This window comes from Vanacampus margaritifer, chromosome 5 (assembly GCF_051991255.1).
Source record: "Vanacampus margaritifer isolate UIUO_Vmar chromosome 5, RoL_Vmar_1.0, whole genome shotgun sequence".
Classification (NCBI taxonomy): domain Eukaryota; kingdom Metazoa; phylum Chordata; class Actinopteri; order Syngnathiformes; family Syngnathidae; genus Vanacampus; species Vanacampus margaritifer.
In genome coordinates this window covers 29,005,345-29,028,918 of record NC_135436.1, presented here as the reverse complement: position 1 = coordinate 29,028,918, position 23,574 = coordinate 29,005,345, and the positions used below count along the sequence as shown (strand labels likewise).

The following is a 23,574-nucleotide window of genomic DNA, read 5'->3' as shown; positions in this document are numbered from 1 at the left end:
ACAATACTCAGGAATATTGTACCGTTATTAAATAAACTCCACTGCAGTTTACACTCCAACCTCACGGTAGCAATAGTAGTCCAAACTCGCCTTGTTGCCAACAACCAAGGACGTCAAAGAAGAAGTCAGACGCGAGTGTGACGTCAGACGCTTGTCAGTACGTATTTCGGGGCGGTATGAAGCTAAAGCTAAAATACGCTAAGCTAAACGATGTTATGCTTGAAGAACCCTTTTCTCGTTTTTCTTTCGCGTAGTGACGTTATTATCTCCTTCGACATACATGGTGACGAATAACAATAATAATTAAAAAATCGTATTCTTAACCGTGTTTGTGAACGCCAAATAAAGAAGAATGGAAGCGGTGAACGCGTTCAACATGGAGGTAAAGTTTGCTCGTGTTACGATCCTAGCTGGTCCAAAGGGCGACTGTTTGCTAACAAGCAGCTATTGCTAATTCTGTGTATGAGTATCGATGGACAACGTACATCGAAAATGTACTTGGTTTAGCAATGAAATGCTTCTTCAATGTGCTGTGTGTTTCTTACAATCGTCGACTGTTTGGAAACGTTAGCGACTGTGCGTGCCAGCCCGTGAAGCGAGCAAGGCCTTTCGGGTTCTGTGCTAAGCTAACTGCTAATCGAGGTCGCACACAGGCCGCGTGATGAAATGTTGTTTGACTACTGGCTGGTTTATATTCTAGTCACATGCAAAAGTAAAACAACACGTTGTTTGTTTTCACCGTGGCGTGGAAAGGAACCGTTTGTATTGTGGCAATGTCAGACTTGCCCGGATGTTCGGAATTGTCATTATTCGTGGCCTTAAAGGCTTTAAACAACATTTCCAAAGTCTAGGGCGTGCAAATTCCATGCAATTGTACCTTTATTGAGTATTGATTTGTTACTAATCTCGTTTCAAATCATATGAGTACTAATCTGAAATAGTCTCAACACAAATGCGTGCAACTCGATATTGTAAATAATTTTCATTTTCACATGTGCAACTCTGAGATCACAATGGATCTACAGTGCCAAATATAAAATACAAACACAACAAGTATTTGTTTAAAAATAAATAAATAAATAATAATAATAAGATGCCCTGGGGCAGGCTGACGGAAGCGTGGCTGCCTCCTCCAAACATTCGCACCTTCCATACACTAATGTGAGTAGCACTGGAGGCAATGTGTGTCAAGTGCCTTGCCCAAGGACACGACGACCTCGATTTCGCAATTTAGCTCAATTTTACGTTGTTGATTTAGAAAAATTCTGAATTCATTTGATTTATTGCCCAGCCCTCGTTTGTACCTTTTTTATAAAAATGAGTTATTGCTCAGCCCTAGTTTGTACCTTTTTATAAAAATGAGAGAGATCAATCTTATGAATTGTTTATTAAATAACTGATAATTAAATAACAGTGGAACAGTTGTAAATGAGCCAACAACTCACTTAGCTTGTTAACACAAAATATATAAAAAAATAATTAGTATAAACTAGGGGTGTTTAAAAAAAAAAAAGGATTTGGCAAATCTTAAAGTGTACAAGTTTACTGATTAGTATTTTCTCATTTTGAGTTTTAAAAAATCGCAATAATCAGCGTATAGATTCGTCTCAAGATGAATCGGTATGTAATCGTGACCTATGAATCGTGCTACTGATCGAATCGCCAGGTACAATCCACAGAAGCAATTCGCACTCCTAGTATCAACTAACAAACCCTCTTTATAATGGATTTGTCTGTGCAAATAGGATCGTTTGTGGATCAGGGCCATTGTCAGAGATGCCCGATCCAATTTATTTTCTGATATCGGGGCTGATACCCGATACAAGTATCAGATCGAGCATGCCTAATTATAAATTTAGTGGTAGTGCTAGTAGTAGCAGTGGTTTCTGTATTAGAACATATTGATTAGGGCCCAATCGATTAATTGGCCACTCGTTTTAATCGGCCAATATTAGCTCTTTTAAGATGGGCCCATTATTGTCAATTCGTTTTATTTTATTTTGCTTTTTTTTAAACACGCATTGAACATAAGTTGTCATTTTTAGCATAAGACAAATATAATGAATACAAAAAATAATAGTAATCTAATGTTTGTAGATTTTGCTCGATTATAATTTTTTGTAATTTGTTGTAAGTGATAAGAGACTAAAAAATAAATTTTATTGATTTAATTTAATTTTTTTAATGAATTGGTGATTGGCCCATTAATTGGTTATCAGAATTTTTATTCTAACAAATATCAGAATCAGTATTGACTTAAAAAAACATATTGGTTGTGCCCTACTTTAGCTAAACCTCATTTACTTTTCGCTCTCTATATTGATTGGTTTTGTTTTCCTATTTGTGTAACTGGAACTAGCAAAATGGTTGTCATTACATAGCAATGTTTCAATTGCTAAGTGCAATGTAGTGTATAGTGGAGTGTTGCAAACTGAACATCATTTCAGAGATAATTTTGCCATTTGCTGCTCCGATTTAGCTGGATTAGATTGCATTTACGCAAAATGATGGTTTTGTCTGTGTGCAATGCAATCCCTCAGTTGTTCTCCATGATCGACATGAAGCCTCCGATATCTCGGGCTAAGATGATGTCCGTTACCAAGGCGGCCATCAAAGCCATCAAGGTATAGCCATTGCTGTAACATGATATCAATGTCTAATTTGATCAAAGCTTATGTGTCTTTGGTAGGCTGTTGTGGATTTGTCCGCAGTGACTGATGTCACCAATTGTCTTTTTTTTTTTTTTTTTTATCAGCTCTACAAACATGTCGTCCAGATTGTTGAAAAGTTCATCAAGAGGGTATGTAGCTATTTTGTGCGAGATGGCATCAATGACGCAATCAATTCATTTCTGCTTTGTCTCTTAACTCATTTGCTCCCAAAAACGGACAGACACGTTCTATTTTAAATATTGCCACGGTTCCATGTTTTTTTTATGCTAGAGCATAAAAAAGGCTTTGATGCAGCCTCTCTGACCTGAAGAGGTCGCTGAATGAAATGGTAGTTATTACAAAAAACGGAGTATAAGTGATCAACCAGGGCCATCTTGCAAAAAGCTCTTTCTTACAGTGTTTTGAACAGGTTTGTGAATAGTGATGAAACTTAGCTATATTCTTATGCTAATTGCTGCAAAATGGAAACTGATAGAAATATACCTTTTTCCTGATGAAAAAAGAGTCTAATCTTTCTTTTGGTAGGTTCCATGTTTTTATAGCCATAGAACACAATATTCTGTGGGCCTTGCAAAATCAGTCAAAATCCAGTAAAACAGCCGGGAGCGAATGGGGTTGCTTCAGTAAAAATGGCTGGGAGTGAATGAGTTAATGTGGTTTCTTGTTGTCAGTGTAAACCTGAGCTCAAAGTGCCTGGCTTGTACGTGGTGGACTCCATCGTACGGCAGTCGCGTCATCAGTTTGGTGTGGACAAGGACGTCTTCGGGCCTCGCTTCTTGAAGAACTTCACAGACACCTTCCAGAATCTTTATAACTGCCCAGAGGACGATAAGGTATGCCGTCTTCATGCTTTTGCTGTGATCAGTTATGACACAATGTGGGAAAGCTGAACTTATTTCTTCTCTATTTGTATCAGAGCAAAATTGTGCGCGTGTTGAACCTGTGGCAGAAGAACGCTGTCTTTGACATGGACATCATTCAGCCTCTCATGGACATGGCTGATAGTGTCCCGTCACCCACACTTTCTGTTGGAGGTAAGAAGGGATAATAATTGGAAATGGAAAAGGACACAAAGAGATGCTAATTTTTTTGTGGGGGGGAAACAATTCAGGAAGTAATGGAAATATCTTTCGCAACCTGCGACCCACCCAAAACGATTTCTACAGAATGCTAGTGTTTAAAAAAAAAAAAATCATATCGGAAAATGTTACGTCATATAAGCAGGTATAATTTTAATTTGCCTACACTTAAGCATGTGTGAGTTTACTGACTGGAGATCACTAAGTTTTAATTTTTAATATGTATATGGAATTTATTTATTGATAAATGCAGTGTTTAAAAAGTGCACTGTTTACATGCCATGTTTCATGCAACATGAGAAGTTTGATATGTTGAAGTGGTAAATTGTAACTGTAATTGTAGTTGAAAAAACTGTGCTATAATGGCTTCATTTGCCTTTATCGTAAGGTCCTGTAATCTATAATAGATCTGATATTGTTTTTATAAATAAATATTTAATAAATAACTTTTTGTTGGGTAAAAATTCATTCAAAAGGACCTTGAAAAAAATAATCGCAGATGAGATCGCAATTAGTTTTACCGCCCTACCCTAGTACATATGAATAAAACTGACAAAAACTACAGCCAGGCCCCATCGAATCGAATTGTAGTCCATGGAATGTTATTGGAGAGATGCACACTTTGTACCCCCACATGTGAACAGTTCCTACAGAGCCACAGCCTCCTCCCACGACAGCGGCCCCCGTCGAACCTCCATCACAGATGCCCACTTCCGATGCCTTAGCTGCAGTGGCCCAGCTGTTCCAGTCCCCGCATGGTCAGGAGGTGAGCGTTAACTGTAAACTGTGCTACTCGTGATTCAGACTGCCCTCAAGAATTGCTCATGAAGCCCACGTTTGTGTTCCTGTAGCTCCAGAGGATGCTTCAGAATTTGCAGCAGAGCGAAAAGACCCACGTGGCCAACAATACAAATGGGCCGCATGCTCACCAGGTGAAAGTGGCCCAACCCGAAATGCATAATGCACACAGAGACGAAAGAAACACCCTGGCTGAGGTAGTTGCATACTGTCAAAACATTCATGTGCTCTATTTAATGTTTTGTAGCTGAAAATATGATAACATTTCCTCAGAAACTGCTAGACAGGTTCGATTATGATGACGAGCCTGAGGAGGTTGCAGCAAATGACACAGCAGGCTCTTTGTGAGTAACCTTTTGGATCCTACTGAAAAACATTAACAACTGATGCATGGAGAGAGACATTGCAAATGTTAATAATCATTCTTGTTAACATGAAACATTGAGTGTATATGTCAATCACACCAAATATGTCTGGTTTTTTTTGTGCTGATAGAGACCTCCCTGGGCAGATGCACAAGATGGGGACTTTCCATCCACTTCTAATGGGACAGAATACAGGCGCTTTTGAGGTATGGACTCTTTTAACCCATTAAGGCCGGGAGCGCGCTTCTCCCTTTAAACCCGAGAGAGCGAATATGTCATTTTGTTTTGTTTTGACCAATTTTCGGTCTCTTAGCCGATTAAATTCATCAGAATATGCACGAGAGGGTGATGTGGGCTTCGTAGCGTGTCCTGTCATTTTATTTGTTTATGGTTGATGCAGATTCACGGGAGTTATGAAATAAATGACGCGATTGACGACGGCGCGGGAGGAATTCGAATCAGTGTAACGAGTCAACAGTGACATAGTGTTAAGAAATATGTTTGTAGATAATGAGGATGTTGAAAATGTTGACGGTTTTGTAATGGAATGGACGAAGAATAATTACCACTCGATTCACCGAGGTTATTACAACTGTGCTTCAGTGTTGAAGGTAGATATATATAGAGTTATATACCCGCACATACGACATTTGCTTGTTGATTTAAAAATATACATATATAAGGTTTGGAATAATAGAGTTATATACCCGCACATACGACATTTGCTTGTTGATTTAAAAATATACATATATAAGGTTTGGAATAATAAACTTAGTGCGTGAACGCCACAGGTGTAAGCTCCGAAAAGCTTTTGGAATTATGTTTCTATTTGCTTCAGGAGCTGAGATCAATTATTTTTAATATTGTTAAACTTAAAGTTTTCGGGGGGTGACTCAAGTCACCCTTAGGCTTTAGAGGCATGTTTTGCCAGGCGCTTTAGGCCTTGATGGGTTAAGGGGGATTAAACCCAAGATTGCAAAACCTTTAAATCTGTATATTTTCTATATAAGCTGCTGTTTACTTAAATCTATATAATACTTATGCTTAAAAAATACATTGAAAACATTGCATCTACTCACTTAAGAAAGCAAGGTCTTCCCATTCTTGTAAGAGTGCTAATTCACGAGAATTCCAGTCTGTAAACTATTCAAAAACGAAAAACTGCATATTCAGTTTCACAATATATACAAAAGCAACATATTAAAACCATGATCATGGCCACCTAGTTGTCATTCCGATGAAAGCTGTACTTGATGTTGGCCTTCAGTAGAGGCGGGTGGGTTGAGCATTTCATTTTTTATGAGACAGGACTACCCCCACAAAACAGGCTGATTTCAGGGTGGCTGGAAAAAATGTTTTCACAATTTCTGGACATACTGCTAATACATGTGTGTGTGTTTTTGTTTTTGAATCAGTATGGTGGAGTGGCAAGTGATGCCCACCGTAACATGTTGTCCGACGGAGCCCATTCCAAAAGTGACGCCCAGAGCTCCAATTTAAAGGTATATCCAGTAGATGCAAAATGGAGGGGACACTGGCTGCTATCTTGCTGTGTCATTTTGTCTTTGTCTAATAGATGGATTCAAGGGAGGAGCCATCTACACACGGAGAAGGCAGACACGGACCCTATGGCAAACAAACAAGATCCGGTTCCATGTAAGAGAAAGCAATTGTTAAATAACATGCCAGTTAGTGTGGATTCGGCCACGTTTTCATCATTCGCTGCCATGTACGCATGGAGATTATTCTGCGCTAAGATGCTTCAATCTTTCATGCAGCTCTCCAAGGAGAAGACGGTCACGCTCGTCATCACACTCGAGAAGGAACAGGCACCGGCACTCAAGATCGCGCTCGCGAGAGAGCCGCTGGCGCTCCCGTTCGAAGGACAGAAACGAGCGAGAGCGCGATAGACAGCGCCGGCAGAAAGGTCTCCCGAGCATCAAGAGCCAGACACTCAGTGGTACGTACTTGCTTTTACTCTGTCAGCAAGACATACAATGAAAGTGATTGACTGATTCTATGTTTGGAAAAAGGCTCCCGTAGAGCAGCATTGATTTTGTTTTGTTTATTAGTGTGCAGCACAACACTGTGGGTTGGTCAGCTGGACAAAAAGACACAGCAGTCGGACGTCATCTCCCTCCTGGAGGAGTTTGGCCAGATTGAGTCTGTCAACGTAAGCGTGCTCCACGGAAAATCCAGGTCATCACCAACTTCTAAAATATTTGAACTCTTATGAATCTATTTTGTTTGCAGATGATTCCCCCGAGAGGTTGTGCTTACATCGCGATGGTCCACCGACTTGATGCCTACACAGCCTTGAACAAGCTCAGTCGCGGCTCGTACAAAGTCAACCAGAAGCCTGTGAAGGTACAGCTACGCCATCTCTCCTTGATTTACAATTGTCGGGTATTTATCCATCACCTTTTGATTCCATTTTCGATTTCTTTGTGCTCTCTTCTAGATTGCCTGGGCCTTAAACAAAGGCATAAAAGCAGCACATAAAAAGTTCTGGGATGTGGAGCGAGGAGTCACCTATATCCCCTGGGCCAAAGTGAAAGGCGAGGAGCTGGACAGCTTTCGAGAAGGTGGAATGCTGGACCCGGACACACTCAGCGAAGGTAAACAAAACTCTTCTTTCGTTTTTAGCCTATTTGAGAGAGTTGTGCGTTCCTCACGTTGTCTCGCATTTCACATTATTCAGAGTGGAAAAGCGCTCTGGACCTAAACAAGATCCAGAAGGCGACTGTGAACGGCGCGCTTTGCGACACGCTAGCAGACGGGATGGTCGAGGCTCAGATTCAGGTAACGCTAATGCAATTTTTCAACTCTGTCCTTTCTCTTCCTGCTGTTGTTTTTTGTTTAATTAGGCTCACTTCATAAGCTCGAGACTTGTTGGGGAAAATAAAATGTAGTTTCTGACAAGTAGAGAAACTTATGTGAATCAAACTCATTCTTTTGCACAGAAGTCACACGAATTTGCAAAACATTTAACTTGATGCCATAAACGTTCTTCAGTACTGAAAATACAGCACTGTTGCATCCAGTCCCGTGGTCACACAAATGCCATTTAAAACTGGAATCAAGGAACCTTGCATTTGGGTTGCAAGACTGAATGATTTGGTGACGCATTTTCTCATCCAGACCCTCCTTTGGTGAAGACAATATCGGAGTAATATCCTCTCTGGAATTTCTTCAAATTTCACACTAATGAATCAATGTCACTTTTTAAGGCATCCCAATTTCGCCAAAAGAAATCTGGTCTTTTTTTTTTTTTAATTCATTGTAGCTGTTATGAGGTTAGAACGCGCATTCGTCAACCTTCCAAAGTTTTGTTTTTTAAAGTAACTGCAAGTTGACAAGGTAGCCAAGTGGACATTATAAGCGATTGAATAGCATTTAGATAGCAGACTGCACTGTTTAACAAATCTATGGAATTTCTCAAAGGTTTTTTTTTATCATTTGATATTTCACAATGAGAAGTAGACATGGTAAGCTTGGTAACATTTCACGACACACAATGAAAATGGCAAAACCGTCAGCAGTGTTTCTGTCCTCTTCATTCATCGAGCCGCTACTCCTTTCAGCCAGTGTCAAAAACAACAACAAAACACCTCACTCGCACTGAGCCAAACGGCATTCCAGGGTTCGGGAACCAATTCCTTTTTTAACGTTTGCATTGGGACCTCTTTGAAATCCCCCCCAGCCACCCTAAACCCCCCTGTCGACCGCCGGGTAAATGTTCGTCGGGATTACGAGCTCTGTGAACCAATTACTTTGTTATGGTCAGCACCCAGCCCCCATCCCTCTGTTGACCGCAGCTGTTGGAAAAAATCTTACTGGAAACACTGGTAAGTGTTGTAAATATTTAGTTTGTGATGGTTTTCACCCTCCATTGCTGATTTCAGTGACATTACTATGAGCTATGTATCCTTCAGAGGTGTTTTTAAGGAGCAGTTACACCTTAATTATAGCATATAAAGTGCTTAAAACAATAAATTAATTACATTTAAAAAAAAAAGAGAACAGTAAACGCCATAAAAAACAAAAAATACGGAATCTCATGTTGAAAAAAAAAAAAGAAAAGCTATAGAATAAAAATGTTTGATGACGTGTTTTAAAAATGTAAAGAGGGTGTTTATTGCCCAACTTTATGTTAAAAGGGCTTGACAATAATTTTGTTGATATTTTGTAAACAATGCATATGTATATGCAGTAAATGGGCAAATTTAAATAGACATTACTCTTGTGATTGGATTGGTTAGCGTTTTTTCTAACCTCGCCAATCGGTGATAGGCCCCAAAAATGTTGATCATGTATTCTAACTCTTTGACTGCCAAAAACGTTAAATAACGTTTAGTAAAATCCTACGGAGGAGTGCCAAAGACGTTAAAATACGTTTTTTTTAAACAGAGGTGAAACTAACCATTTTCTATTGTTGATTACTGAAAAACGGAATAAGGTAGAAACAAACCTTTTTTTTCTGATGAAAGATGAGAGTCCAATCTTTCATTTGGTAGTATGTGTGTTTCCATAGTCCAAACACATAATTTTCTGTGGACCTTGAAAGATCAGTCAAAATGCTTAAATCGGCTGGCACTGGCGACGTCCCGTTTCTGAAAACGTCTGGTAGTCAAAGAGCTAAGTGTAATGTTTCAGTGTAGAAAGAACTAGTCAGCTCAAAGGCAAATGTGTGTGTGCGTGTGTGTGTGGAATCTGTAAATGAATTTCTGTCTATTAAAACTGCTTAGTCAGCTCATAGTTTATTTAGTGCATCGATCAGTCAAGTTTGGGGAAGATGATGTAAACTGTCGCTTGCTTCTGTGAAGTATGAAAGGCTTTTTGTCTGGGCGCAGACTTTGATGTAGACACAGGTGACATGCTGTACCAAATTATCTAATGACAGTTGAATCATTTCATTTTTATTTATTGTAGATAAGCCATTGAACATGATTTTGGGGTCGAGATGATGTTTGTAGGCAACGGAATAGGATGCCATGTACATTAGAATACAAACTTCAACAATCTGGTGTTCAGCGAGCTAAAGCAAGATGGCTTCTTTTTTTCCTGAAAAAATTGTGATTTTGAACATGTGATGATTCCAACCGACAGCGACGATATGTAGGTATGCTCACTTTTTCAAAAGTGATACAATATAATAATTTGTTGTAAATGATCACGTGGACTTAAAAGCGACGATTTGTGATCCCTGGTTCAGTGTTTTGAGAACTACTGCATTATTGTAGTTGGTGCACTCCCATGACCATTTAACTAGCAATTAAGTTAAATGATAATCTAATTGTTATATGTTATTGATGAACATTATTGCACCCATGCCTGTAATCGGAGCAAAAAGCAAGCTTATTTGCCACAGTCATAATGTTATGAAGACGTGTGTGTTTATTCTTTGTGTGTTACAGTTGTGCTTGAAAGTTTAGGGTATGTACATTTATGAGTGCACTGTATGGTGAGAAAAAGGCTTTATTAGAAATTTGAAATGAGATAAATACAAAGCTGCCATTAACATGAAATTTTAAGGAAAAATAATATATTGGGATATATAAGTCTTTCTTTAAAATCATGTGTCATTTATGAGTGGGGAATTTTATTTACTTGTGGTATCCGTATTTGGTATCAGTAGCAGTGAGTACGTATCGGTCGGGGAAAAAGTGGTATCGAACATCCCTAATCCTGACCATACGCCATGACGTGCGTGTGCTCTGTAAATGCAACTGACTCGCTTTCATTTTTTACAGGCAACTTGCAATAATTCCATGTTTCAATCATAAGAAAAATAGCTCCAATAAGAATATGACTTATCATGTTAAAGCATTCATTCATTATCAAGTCACGTAGGCTAGAGGTGGTGAGCAAATAAGGTAGATGGGATTTTGTACACAGGAAAAACCCTGACTACGTTTTGTGCCAATAGCTGTAATATAGCTTTTAGGCTATAATTCAATTTTTACTACAAAGTATAATTGTAGTACATTGGAGGTTTGTACCAGCCCGCTTTGGTTTCCATGCTAACCGTTAACCGTGCAGTTCAACCACACCTGGCAAATAATACAAATACAGGGAGTCTTCGAATTAACTCGTACGCGACCTACGTCGTTTTGACTTTACATCCTTATCACCTTCTTTTTTGTTTATTTCACACCGTGATCACGCCATTTTAAAGTGATTTAAAGGTGTGGTGTTGTTACCTCCAGCAACGCACGTTAATCAGTCGGCTCGACTTTAAGTTTGAATTAGCTCCGCTCTGCCGTCCATCAGCAATGAATGTCCTTGCGGAAACACGAGATATTGGCTCCTGGTTGCTAAAATATATATTTTTAAATTACTGTACACAGTATTTTGATGTAAATATCGACTTTAACGCGAAATCCGACTCAAGTCGAAATTCGGGTTACATCGCCAGCGTAGGAATGGACTTGAAGACTCCTTGTACATATGTTTGCGGTTTTTTTTATACCACTATTTACCGTTCTGAACTCGTATTTGTGCTCGCAAGTCGTCAAAAAATCGTCCGATCAATCGCTAGTAATTAGAAATATTTGTAGATCAGCTCACTTTAAATCATGGTACCATTATAACCTGAAATTGGCTTCTTGAGTTGTGTACCGCATGTTTGTGTCAACTGAACTGCCACCTTATCTAAATTTGCATCTACTAACACTGGCTGGATTTCCCCCCTTCCATTTTATGCAGCGTAATCATCATTAACAATTGAATAATGTACTCATATTTTGTCCACAAATATTCACCTTAGAGAGTGATAGAAAATTGCATCACAATCCAGTAAATCATAAACGAAACAAAAATTATAGTTGACGCCTTTTTGAAGAGGTAGAAAACACATTTGGTGGAATTTGAGAAATTGTGCATCTGCTCTGTGGATTTGCGATGCGATTTCATGGTTTCCTTCTTGGTCCATGCTGCGCCTCTCCACAAAGTTAAGCGGAAATTCGTTGTTTTGGATTCAAATCAGGTAATGCACACACAAAAGCCCAGACCTACAAAACATGGGGACGTTCAAGTGGCACTCAGGAATAGAATAGCGCAACGAAACTTTTTCTGCCATTAGGATCCTTTACTCCCCAAAGACAGCAGACATTTGCTTTACATACTAGTTCATATAAGTAAAACAAACATTACATAGCGGCGAGCACTTATCCTCACTGTGGCTGCAGGTGAGCTTAAGTCTGACTTTGGGTGAGCAGCGGATGGCAAAATACCCTTGACTGTTTGTCAGCCAAGCACAAGGCTCATATAGGCAAACACTCACCTTCACAACTATGCAAAATATAGTCTTGTTGAAGCTACCATACAGGTTTTTAGAACGGGAAAGAAAGCTGGAGTACCCGGAGAGAGGATGGAAATCTCCACACAGGGATGCCGCAACTGAGATTTGAAACCTAGGACTGTTAGGAGGACATGCTAAGCCGTAAACCAGTTGGCTGCTCCAAGAAAAAGACTCAAATGCTAAATTGTATTTCCAGGAGAAATAACGAAACATTTTCCCCATTGTTTAACACGTAAAAATGTACACGAAACAAAATCGTAGACATGCAAGCAAAGGAACTGAGGTGAGGTGCCTTGCTCAACGGTACCTGTACACTTCTCAGGAAGACCCAAGAGGAGAGAGAAAAGCTAATACTTGTAGTCCATTTCATCAAAAACAAAACCTTTCAAAAAGGAAACCTGATGAGGCGCGGGTTGAACGTCACGATTGTGTCCCTGTTGCATGAACTGGCACGTCAAGCAACGTGATGTGCCGCTGTCCGAAGCACAGAGGAGGCTGCTGGACAAGGAAGGCCCAACATTTGTGCTCCCCTGTAAGTACAAACCAGCTTTGGGGTTTGCTGGGATGGATCCATAGCAAAATGAAATGCACGAGTCATCAACTCATTTTGCCAAGCTCTAAATTGACATTGGTTCTCACTGGTGTCGCTTTTACCCGAACTAGGCAACGTGTTGATGAAAAGCGTAATGATCAATGCAGGCCTTTCTTGAGCTTTTCACACCATTCTAGACCGACTTCAACAAAACGCTGGCTCTGCTCGTCAAGTAAGCACCAAGCGGCGTTTCCACTTGTTCTGATTGGACCCTCAAGGATCACGTGACACCTATCCTTGGTCCAATCAATGTCTGGTTTTCAAAACCTATTGACTGAAAATCATTCACGTTTCCCTTTAAAACAAAAAATGATGCTCCTATTGTGTCGATTAATCATAAATTCAGGAAAAGATGTTTTCTCTTCCAATGGCCCTTTTCAACCAAATTCAAGATGGACGCGATGTCTGCCTGTCATGAGCTCGTCTTGAATTTCTTAGAAATTGCTCAAGTGTCATCCCTGACACGCGCCCAAAATGGCTACTTCCAATTAAAATGGCTGACTTCCCGTTAAATTTCGTGCATGGGTCCCTGGCACGTTTTTGTGGCAGCATTTTTAGCAAATAACCCGTTGGTTGCCAAAACTTCTGTCAGGGACATTTTTTACCCCTAATTCCGGGTTGCAATGATTGTTGGCTCTTCTGGAATTTTAAGAGACCTACGATGAGGATCCATTCGTCGAATAAAGAACAACTCCAAGAGGGCCTTTGCCACTCCTAGGCTCATAAACTTGAATTTGAATGTCCTAATTTCCAGTACTTAGCTTGTTTTCAGTCAGGAGAATAAAAAAAATAAAAAATGAAAGCATTTGAAATCTAGACTTAGATGGCAGGTGTCCAAACTATGGTTAGCCTTTTTGCAGTCCATCATCCTTTTATTTTATTTTAATTTTTTTAGAAGCCATCGGCATACTAACTAAACAAGTGAGCAACATTTGCTGGCGCTTACTATAATTATAAATAAATTATTCATTAATATAATTAATATTGTAAATTCATTGTGTGATGATGGGAACGTCTCAGTACTCTTCTGAAAAAATCTGAATACAAAAAACATTTATTTTACTAGCTGTCTGGGACACCAGATGAGAATCACTGTTTTAAATATATAAAAAGAATACAGTACTGAAATAGTAACAACATTTATGTTAAAAAGGAAGTCACAGTTGTCTTATTAGCATTAAATACAAAGCTGTAATGTAGCAGTCACTCAAAACTGAAAGATGTTTTAAAATAATAGAACTACTTGATGGCTCCGCAAAATAAATGAAAAAAAAACGTGTTGGTTTTTATTTAATTTTAATCTTAAAACTGGAGGCGAATTTGTTGTGCAGCTGCCAGTTTGAGTGAACAAAAGTACAAAGGAATACCGTTGACGCTTCGTTGGGGTGTTGATCAAAGAAGGGATGCCCTGCCCTGCCCGGCCCGGCGTGTGGGATTAACAAGGAGCTGCTGCTGATGGGATCAGACAAGTCTGGTAAGAGCCGACATGGCATGAAAGCTGATTCACTTCACATCTATTTTGCCAAAGCAATAACAACCATTTATATCAAAGTGTACAGTATCCATTTACTGCTGCGTTCTTTTGTGTGTGACAGCCCACATCATCCAACCCTTTTAACCCTTCTTTTATGCCGTACGTCATAATTGGCCCATTCTAGTGATTTTCAGTAAGAGCTTGGGATGGCTCCAAGATTTTTTTTCTCTCTCCCAGAGCTAAGGTGGTGCTTGACTGATACACGGGGCGAAGAAAATCATTTCTAAATATATTTTCTGTCTGACAGACCACTTGGCACTAGTGTAGTGTCATCACTGGGGAGGAAAAATACACATTTGAAACATATATATATGAAACATATATATAAATATAAATAAATTAACAAAGATTTAAAGAAATGCTTTAAATACTGGCAGAGTAGAGAGGTAAAAAAAGAAGAGAGAAATCACTGGTGACTGAAAATGACAAAACAGTTGCTCAGAGTTGAGATAATGAGCAAACATGCTCACCTGGTTACTGAGTTTGGTCATGTGATGTTCGCGAGATGAGTCATGATTGGTTGTTAGCTGAGCTCTGAGCAATTGTGATTTCCAGTGCACAGCAAGTGGCAAAATGGCCGCCCCCTGAGATGGCTTTTGCTATATTTTCCACAAATGTGACATTAATCAGAATACCGTGTTTTTGGACGAGTGGGGCTTCATCAAACATACGATTGTAAAGAACATTTTTGGGTTGCCTTCCCCTTTAATGACATTGCAATCAATGTGTGTTTTTTAAGCAGTTTGGGAGAATGGATGGATGTTGAAACATGCAGTGGGTCAAATTGACCCGTGAATTTTCCAGGAACGAACATAAGAGGAGGGTTAAAGAAAACAAATCAAATCTGGATTGCAGAAATGTTGCTGTGTAGGTGAATTTTAACACACACACACACACAATAGTTGCATAACATTTTGTATTGTGACTCAACCTCTTAAATGAATGGATGTCATGCATATTCAATACAATACGACCTCCCCAAAATGACTTTTACATTGGCTCGTTATTATACTTTAATTTTACATTTATTTAACTCATTTTATAGGAAATGTTCAATTTTCTATGAGCAGTTTTCAATGACTGCTGGCTTAATTGATGACTTTTTTATGTGTATTTTATTACAAACTTTAATTGGAAATGAAAAATAATCCCCGCATCCACCTTTCAAATAGAAAGTGCTGATTAATCATTCCTTCGAAACATCAGTTTAGAATAACATTTTGAACTTAAATTTGTGCTGGTTTGAAGACTGATGTCCAAACCAAATAACATTATTAAGCAGAAGTTATTCAAACATACATTCCTATTCAAATCATTTTATGTAATTTACATACATTTAATGATTGTACTAAAAAAAATGTTTTAAAAACTTCCCACCATAGAATCTACAATCTTTGGCTCATTAGGCTAAATTGACTCTGTTGCTGAGATGTTAGAGGTTTGAGGCACGCGGATGACATGTGCATGTTTTATTCATTGAACTTCAGTGACCTTGCGATTCCGCTGTGTGAGCGTCTATAATCGGAGGGCATTTGTGTGTCAGACCACCACGGCCGTGCAGGAGAAGTCATCCTTGCAATGAGAGAGGATCTCTGCTCTGCCTCCACAGATGAAACCTCTTGGTTGTTAAGTGATGTCACCGCTGAGCTTTACAGACGTGGTTGGTCTGGTGGTGGTGGGGGGCAATATTAGTGATCAAACACCCACCAAAACATGACTTCACAGGATTAAATTTGTATGTTATATATATTTTTTCTCTATCAGAGGTGTCAGGTCCAGGTCCAGAATGTAAAAATCCTGCCACAGTTTGGCTTTAGCCTCACGGGCTAGTTAGCTTGCGAGCTAGCTAGCTAGTATGGAGGACTAAAACTGCCAAAATTCAAAACAAATGACTAAATAATAAATAAATTACTAAAAAGAAAAATAGAAACGGATACAAAAAATATCATTCATAAATTAAATTAAAAAATAAATATCCATAAATAAATTAAAAAATAAAGGCTGGAATGAATACAAAATGAATATATAAATAGAATAAAATACCAATCAATAAATTAAAAACGCTCTGCTGTCACATTTGTTATTCAAATGAGGTGGCGGTTCTAAGCTTGCCTTGGGTTGGACTCCGCCGTTGCAAACTGCCTTTTATTGGTCGAGTGAGCAGCCCGGCAAACAAAGTCTTGCATTGGAGAGTTCCAGCAATGGACGACTATCTTGTCCACTGTCACCTCGACTTCAAGTCGCAAATTGTGGTGACAGTGGATTTGAATAACATTTCGTCCTGGCAGAGCGTCTGCAGCATGAATGAAAATAAACGTGAGAGCACAGCGTTTTTATTTGATTGAAATTGAATTCTATTTATATAGCTATTTTTGTATTTCAACATTTATTTTTTATTTTTTGAATCATTTTTTATTGTATTTATTTTTATTATTTATTTAATGATATACAAATATTTCATTTTTAAATTTTTTGGGATTACATTTTTGAATTATATTTTTTATATCTTTATTTTTAGCCATTTATTTATTTATTGAGTCATTTATTTCATTAGAATTTTGGCATTAGACAAGATATTCAACGTTGAAAGTGGTAAACTTTGTTTTTAGCAAATCATCTACTTAAAATGTTATGGCTGCATTAAGTTCCAAAAAAAAAAAGACTGAAAGTTGAGGAATGCTCATCAAACACCTGTTTGGAACATCCCATCCCGCAGGTGAACAGACTCATTGGGAACAACTTGATTGGGTAGAAAAGGAGCTTCCCTGAATTGCTGTCATTTGCAAGCAAAAATGGGGCGAGCTTCACCTCTTTGTCAACAATTGCGTGAGAAAATAGTCAAAGAATTTAACTCATTCACTCCCAGCCATTTTCACTGAAGCCACCCCCTTCCCTCACGGATGTTTTACTGGATTTTGATTGATTTTGCAAGGCTCACAGAATATTCTGTTCTATTGCTATAAAAATCTGTCTGTTTCCATTTTGCAGCAATTAGCATTAGAATATAGCTAAGTTGAATCATTATTCACAAATTCGTATTAAAACACTGGGGGAAAGAGTTTTTTTGCAACATGGCCCTGGTTGATCTCTTATACTCTTGCTGCCATCTGCTGGTCATTTTTTGTAATAACCACCATTGCTTTAAGGGACTTCTTCAGTTCAGAAGCTGCATCAAAGTATGCTCCAGCATTAAAAAAACGTATAAATACATCTTTGGGAGCATCGTAACAAAATAGAACGTATTTATCCGTTTTTGGGACAAATGAGTTAAGGGCAATGTTGCTCAACGTACAATTGCAAGGAATTTAGGGATTCCATCATCTTAATACCATCACAAGGTTCTGAGAATCTGGAGAAATCAAAGCCGAAAACCAACATTTAATGCCCGTGACCTTCGATCCCACGGGCGGCACTGCATCAAAAACCGACATCAATGTGTCAGGAACACTTCAGGAAACCAACGTCCGTAAGTAGTTTGCCGCCAAAGATGTAAGTAACTCTACTATGCAAAGCAAAAGTCATTTATCAACAACAACCCAAAACGCCGCCGGCCTCATCCAAGATGACTGATGCAAAGTGGAAAATTACTTTGTGGTCTGACGAGTCCACATTTCAAATTGTTTTGGGAAATTGCGCACGTTGCATCCTCGGAGCCAAAAAGGAAAAGAACCATCCGGACTGTTGCGGACGCAAAGTTCAAAAGCGGCATCTGTGAAAGCAATATGGGGCTGTGTTCGTACCAATGGCGTGGCTAACTTGCACGTCTGTGAAGGCTGAAGGTTCATTCGGGTTTCGGAGAAACACATGCTGCCGTCCGAGCACCGTCATTTTCATGGACGACCCTGCTTATTTCAGCTAAACCCCATTCGTCGTCTGTCACAACAGTCTGGCTTTGTAGTGAAAGAGTGCAGGTACGAGACAAAAATCGAATAATCGATATCCAATCGAGTTTCCTTTTCGAGCCTGATATCGATTAACAAAACCGTAAATTAGTTATTTTAGTATCTCTTTTCCCCATAAATGTATAAAAATAGAATTTTGAAGGCCAAGGTTTTTTTTTTTGTATTTCACTGTTTTCTTGACATTTGTTTAATTTGATTCCATTTTTCCTTTCGGACACTTTATTACAGGTTACATCGATCACGTAATATCATTTGCAACACGGACATCCGAAAGAAGGGCTGACGGGTCGAAGCCGTGGCTTATTAGTAACCCGTCCCCATCCATTCTTACTATACGCATCAGTCATACAGTATGCATCGATTATGATTATGATGATGCGTCCTTGAATATCTGTTCACATGAATTTAAAAGTATTTTCGTACATTTAGGAAAAACCTGATTTATTGTACTTTTAAGACAATTTAGAATCTTTTTGATTTATATAAACAATTATTGAATTAGAATTATGAAAATATTTTCATCTCATCCTTGCTGATGTCATTGTTTTTCTAACATTTAAGGGATTATGCCACTAATTAATTCAACCAGTTACTTCCTCCACAAAATTTTATTTGGAATTTAAAGGGATATTTGACTCATTGAGCCATTTTCAGCAGTGAAAAGTTAATATTTTGTCCAGATTTCATTTGATAATTTCATTATTTTTCACGTACAAATAATACTAATGCGACCAATCATTGCTCATTTTATTGACCAAACCCAGAACACAGGTGAGCAGCCATGATTGGTTGTTACCTGCTTCCTCAGCACAGGTGATGTCATCTTCAGTCGACAGCAAGTGGACGAATTTGTTTGTAAAGGTATTAATTGTACATGAAAAATAATGAAGCTATCACATTTATTATAGACAAAATATGAACTTTTTCATAGTCCAGTATCCCTTTAGTGTTTGTGGAGTTTTGATCATGTCCTTGATATTTAAGACTTGACGTTCCATAAGTGATCGATATCGGATTGAAGTGAAGTGAATCCAAAAAATTGAATCAAACTGAGCTCTTGTATATTGAAAACCAATCAATTGAGGAAATTACAATCGATACACAGCCCTTTTTAACACCGTGTCCCATCATCAGTGGAAAAATCCTGGTCCAGTAAGTCAAAACCCTGCTACAGTTTGGCTTTAGCCCCTTCTGCTAGCTAGCTAGCTCGCTAGCAGGTATCCAAGCACCCGGGGAGCTAGCTAGGTAGCTCGCTAGCTAGCAACTGGGGCTAAAGCCAAACTGGCAGGGTCTTTACTTTCTGGGCCTGGATTTTCCACCTCTGGTCGCCAGCCAATCGCAGGGCACATACACACAAAAGAAACATTAACTCTCACATTCACGCCTATAGACAATTTGGAGTTTTGGGAATGTGAGTGCAAACTGGAGTACTCTGCGAAAATCCACACGAGCACGGCAAATTCAACAGAGGAAGTCCAGAGCCCGGCTTGGAACCCACAACCGTAGAGCTGTGATGTAACGCGATGCCGAAATTCCTTCCGTCCTAATGCACGACGAAGGTACTTAACTCATTTGCTCCCAAAAACGTATAAGTAAGTTCTATTTTAAAGACGTATTTATACAAAAAAAAAAAAAGTTTTTATGCTAGAGCATACAGAAGGCTTTGATGCAGCCTCTGAACTAAAGAAAATGCTTGAAGCAATGGTAGTTATTACAAAAACAGGTGGCAGCAGAGTATAAGAGATCAACCAGGGCCATGTTGCAAACAAGCTCTTTCTCACTGTTTTAAATAGATTTGTGAATAAGAATGAAGCTATATTCTAATGCTAATTGCTGTAAAACTGAAATGGATCTTTCTTTTGGTAGGTTCCATGTTTTTATAGCAATAGAACAGAATATTCTGTGGGCGTCGCAAAATCAGACAAAATCCAGTCAGTCACGGCCTTCCTTTTCAAAGTTCTACCGTGGAACTACATTTCGACAACTCATTAGGTTCCTCCAAATATTTTTCAGCTTGAGTCTATAGGATAGCGCTAGTGTGAACCTTCGCTAAAACAAAATCTGCACGTAGTAGAACAACAACAAGGGTTTGTAGTGTTGCCACAAGATGGCTGAAACTTTCAATGAAGTTCCTCAATTCACAGCAAGTTGTTCGCAAGGCACCAAAGATGTCACAAGATGGCGGTGGCACAAAAAAAACACAACTGCTGAGTTCTTAAGCACATATGGAAAATTGGTAACCCCCCCTCGGGAAAAATAAGGTAGAAGATTTGTCATAAGACTTTCTAATTTGGCAAATGTTTAAATTGCACCCAAAGCAAAGTGGATGCCTGTGACGTTCATGATTATGATGAGCCCTTAAAAAAAAAAAAGGAGGAGTGGGTGGAAGGCGTTGTTTACATTTTTTCATTGCCTGCATATTGCTGCTATGCTATAGTGACATATGCCCCCCCTTGATGCAGAAATCCAAATGTTACACTGGATGCCCGCCATCGTGGATGCCCGGAGCCTCGTTGCCCCCCCCCCCTTCCCCCACACACACACACTTTTCTACGGCACTGCACAAGAGCAAAGTGTATTATTGTACTTTATGAAATGAGAACAGTTTTCGTCTTTGTGTAAAGAGGAGCAAACCTTTTCCTGCTCGTATGACGCTTGACTTGGTCAAGAATAACAAAAGAAATGTTTGTCTTCCTGTGAGGAGACACGCCTGCCAAACACAAATGGCCGCCGTCTGTCCCTGCTTTATTTTCATGATTCTTGTTGTGTTTTTGCATCTTTTACTTTGATGTTTGAATGATAGGCCAAATGTTACTTCAAAGAAAACAACAACTTTGGAACATTTTTAATCTGGTGCAGCCACTATATTAAGACAACTGTAATGTTGTGGTGCATTAACTATCATGCTAATTCTATTGTTTTAAAATTTGCATAAATAATAATAACAAATGTATAATTTAAAAAAAAAACAATAATATAATAAATAAAATGCATAACAGTATTTGCATTCAATTTGATATTCATAAATATATATAAAAAATATGTTGATCCGAGCGGCACCTGAAGAAGTTCCACCGTATCGTCGTCAACAACGTGACTCGAGGCTTTAAATTGCACTCGTCTGTCTTGCAGATTCCTGCCGTCCAGCAGGAGGCGCCCATCGGAAGCCCGCCGGCGTTCCTGCCCCCGGGAATGCTGTCTCCCGTTTCCTTTCCTCCCGTGGGGGGCTCGATGCTCATGCCCCCCGAGTCGAGGCCTGAAGCCACCGCAGCAGGTAGGACATTCTCAAAGGTCAAAGTGTCCAAACTACGGCCCGGGGACCTTTTGCGGCCCGCTACCTGTTGTGTAATGGCCCGTGGCATGTGCAAAAACTATTGACATGGCTCATGCCAGCAAATGTAGAAAAATTGATCACCTAAGTGCACTTTCCAGTCGTGGGTTTGAGGCCGGCTTGCGAATAGCGAAGATCCACCAATAATTGACAGCACTGAATAATAATAAAAAAATATATATATTCTTTTTTTTTTACCCAAAAAGTCTGACATGATCGGGGAATGTTAGGTACATAAAGAAATGTGTAACATGTTGAGTTAAAAAAAAAAATCTTAACATTCTTCTTCTGTTTTAATTTGTCTTAGCAAGTCGCCGTTGAGCTCTTTTTGAACAGATTGTGGGCTACTCAGGTTGTCCTTGATGCTAACTAGTACAAGCTGGCACCATGTGTTTTTTTTGTTTTTTTTTAAAGACAGTGCACATGAATCAAAAAACATCGTTTGACAGTGTCTCTTTCGTCTACCCTTTGATGCAACTCTGACAAATGTGATCAATTGAAGAAAAGAAAAATCCCCCCCAAATCTCTGATCTGATGTCTTTTCCATACAGCCGTCACATCTCCAACGGAGTCGACGCCCACCCCCGCAGGAGACAAACCCTCGGACCGCCAGCTCAGCTCCCCCGCCATCCGCTTGCTGGCCCCTCCGCCGGGACTCCCCCCGGTGCATCCTCCTCATCATCATCCTCCTCCTAACCTGCCACCCTTCCACTCGCCCCCCATGATGCCCGCAGGACCCATGTTCCCCCAGGAAAGGTTCCGGATGGCCCTGCCCTTCCCCCCTCGTGGCCCCATGCTCCACCGGCCCCCCTTTATGCAGCAGGAGGGCGGGATGGTGAGGCGCGCGGGGCCGCCTTTCAGAGGGAGGCCGGGCTTCGGAGGCCCGCCCCCCCGCCAACCCAGAGGGGGCTGGTGATAAACCTCACGTTGCCCATCCTGGCTGTAAATATTGTACATGCTTGCCATCGTTTGCTATCTTTTTGTATATTAGAAGGAAAAATAAATCTAGTTTAAGTGTTGAAGTACAAAAAAAACTTTATTGACAATGTTTCCGTTTAAAAGGAGCCAAAAGTGTGTTGTGTTTAGTCACCTACTTCTTCTTCACCTTTTGATGCTGAAAGTTAAAAGCTGTTATGTTGTTGTGGCGCCCTCCAGTGGCAGAACTGCCATGATTGACCAGCATCATGGGGAATCATATATGACTTTATTAAAAAACACACAAAAAAAACACATTACTTTTAATCTACTGTTTTTTTTTTTAATCCGATGAATTTGAATGGGCTTGATATTATTGCTAGTTGGTGTGATATAAGTAAAATAACAATTGAGCAAGTTGTGGTCCAAGTTCCGCGATAATTTAATGAGAGCAATTTTAACATAAAATTCAACATCAACAACTTGAGAAAAAAATATAAGAATTTAAATATATACAGTCATGCTCAAACCAATGAATGTTTATATTACAATCATTTTGACTAGGACAGTTACTGTTTTGTGCATCTCAATATTATGGAATTTTATTGTTTTAAAAAGTGAAACTCAAAGATTTGCTGGACACAGAGTGAATTATTTCTTCTTCTTTTTTTAAACTATATATAACAATAATAATAGTCACTTAACATGCATTGACTAAATTAATGAATAAATAAATGTAAGATGAATTCTTAAAGTGAATAACTGAGTTAAAATTATGTGGCGTATTATTATAGTGCATGAATAAATAGAATCAATCCTAGTTCATGACCTTTAGTAGCTATTTTCAGGCATGTTGTGTCACCTGACCACATTGTTGCACACTACTAAATTTTTCTTATTGGATTATTAGTGACAACGTAAAATGAAGTGACATTTAGAGAGGAAAAATGTGGTCACGTTTGAGCTGCTAATCATTTCAAAATGATACTGTTGATATAAACACAAATATTGGAACTCCAAGTAAATGTGTAGCACATTTTGTTCTCCATAAAAGCACATTTTGTCAACATGGAGGACAAAGGG

General features: G+C 39.1%; 1 protein-coding gene across 2 annotated transcripts; it reads left to right on the top strand.

The window, feature by feature from the left end:
• The first annotated feature begins 130 nt into the window (after window positions 1-130).
• On the top strand, window positions 131-22,811 carry LOC144052265 (SR-related and CTD-associated factor 4-like). 2 transcript variants are annotated; one of them, XR_013294183.1, is made up of 18 exons: window positions 131-382; window positions 2,541-2,624; window positions 2,756-2,800; window positions 3,344-3,505; window positions 3,589-3,706; window positions 4,396-4,517; window positions 4,603-4,746; window positions 4,823-4,893; window positions 5,045-5,120; window positions 6,330-6,416; window positions 6,491-6,570; window positions 6,693-6,874; window positions 6,987-7,087; window positions 7,168-7,281; window positions 7,376-7,532; window positions 7,616-7,716; window positions 14,141-14,283; window positions 21,378-21,519. XR_013294183.1 is itself a non-coding variant. In XM_077566193.1 (18 exons), the coding sequence occupies exons 1-18, from the start codon at window positions 353-355 to the stop codon at window positions 22,490-22,492; spliced, it is 2,181 nt and encodes a 726-aa protein (XP_077422319.1). In that variant the 5' UTR covers window positions 131-352; the 3' UTR covers window positions 22,493-22,811. The 2 variants fall into 2 exon arrangements, 1 of the variants encoding a protein (XP_077422319.1); XM_077566193.1 differs by lacking the exon at window positions 14,141-14,283 and adding an exon at window positions 22,128-22,811.
• The last annotated feature ends 763 nt before the right edge of the window (window positions 22,812-23,574 follow it).

What these genes read in the sequence shown, in the direction of transcription:
- LOC144052265 (XM_077566193.1), top strand. Translation starts at nt 353, where the DNA reads ATGGAAGCGGTGAACGCGTTCAACATGGAG. An exon ending in CCCAGAGCTCCAATTTAAAG is followed by an intron (nt 6,417 to 6,490) that starts GTATATCCAGTA and finishes TTTGTCTAATAG; the next exon opens with ATGGATTCAAGGGAGGAGCC. An exon ending in TGGTCGAGGCTCAGATTCAG is followed by an intron (nt 7,717 to 21,377) that starts GTAACGCTAATG and finishes TCTGTCTTGCAG; the next exon opens with ATTCCTGCCGTCCAGCAGGA.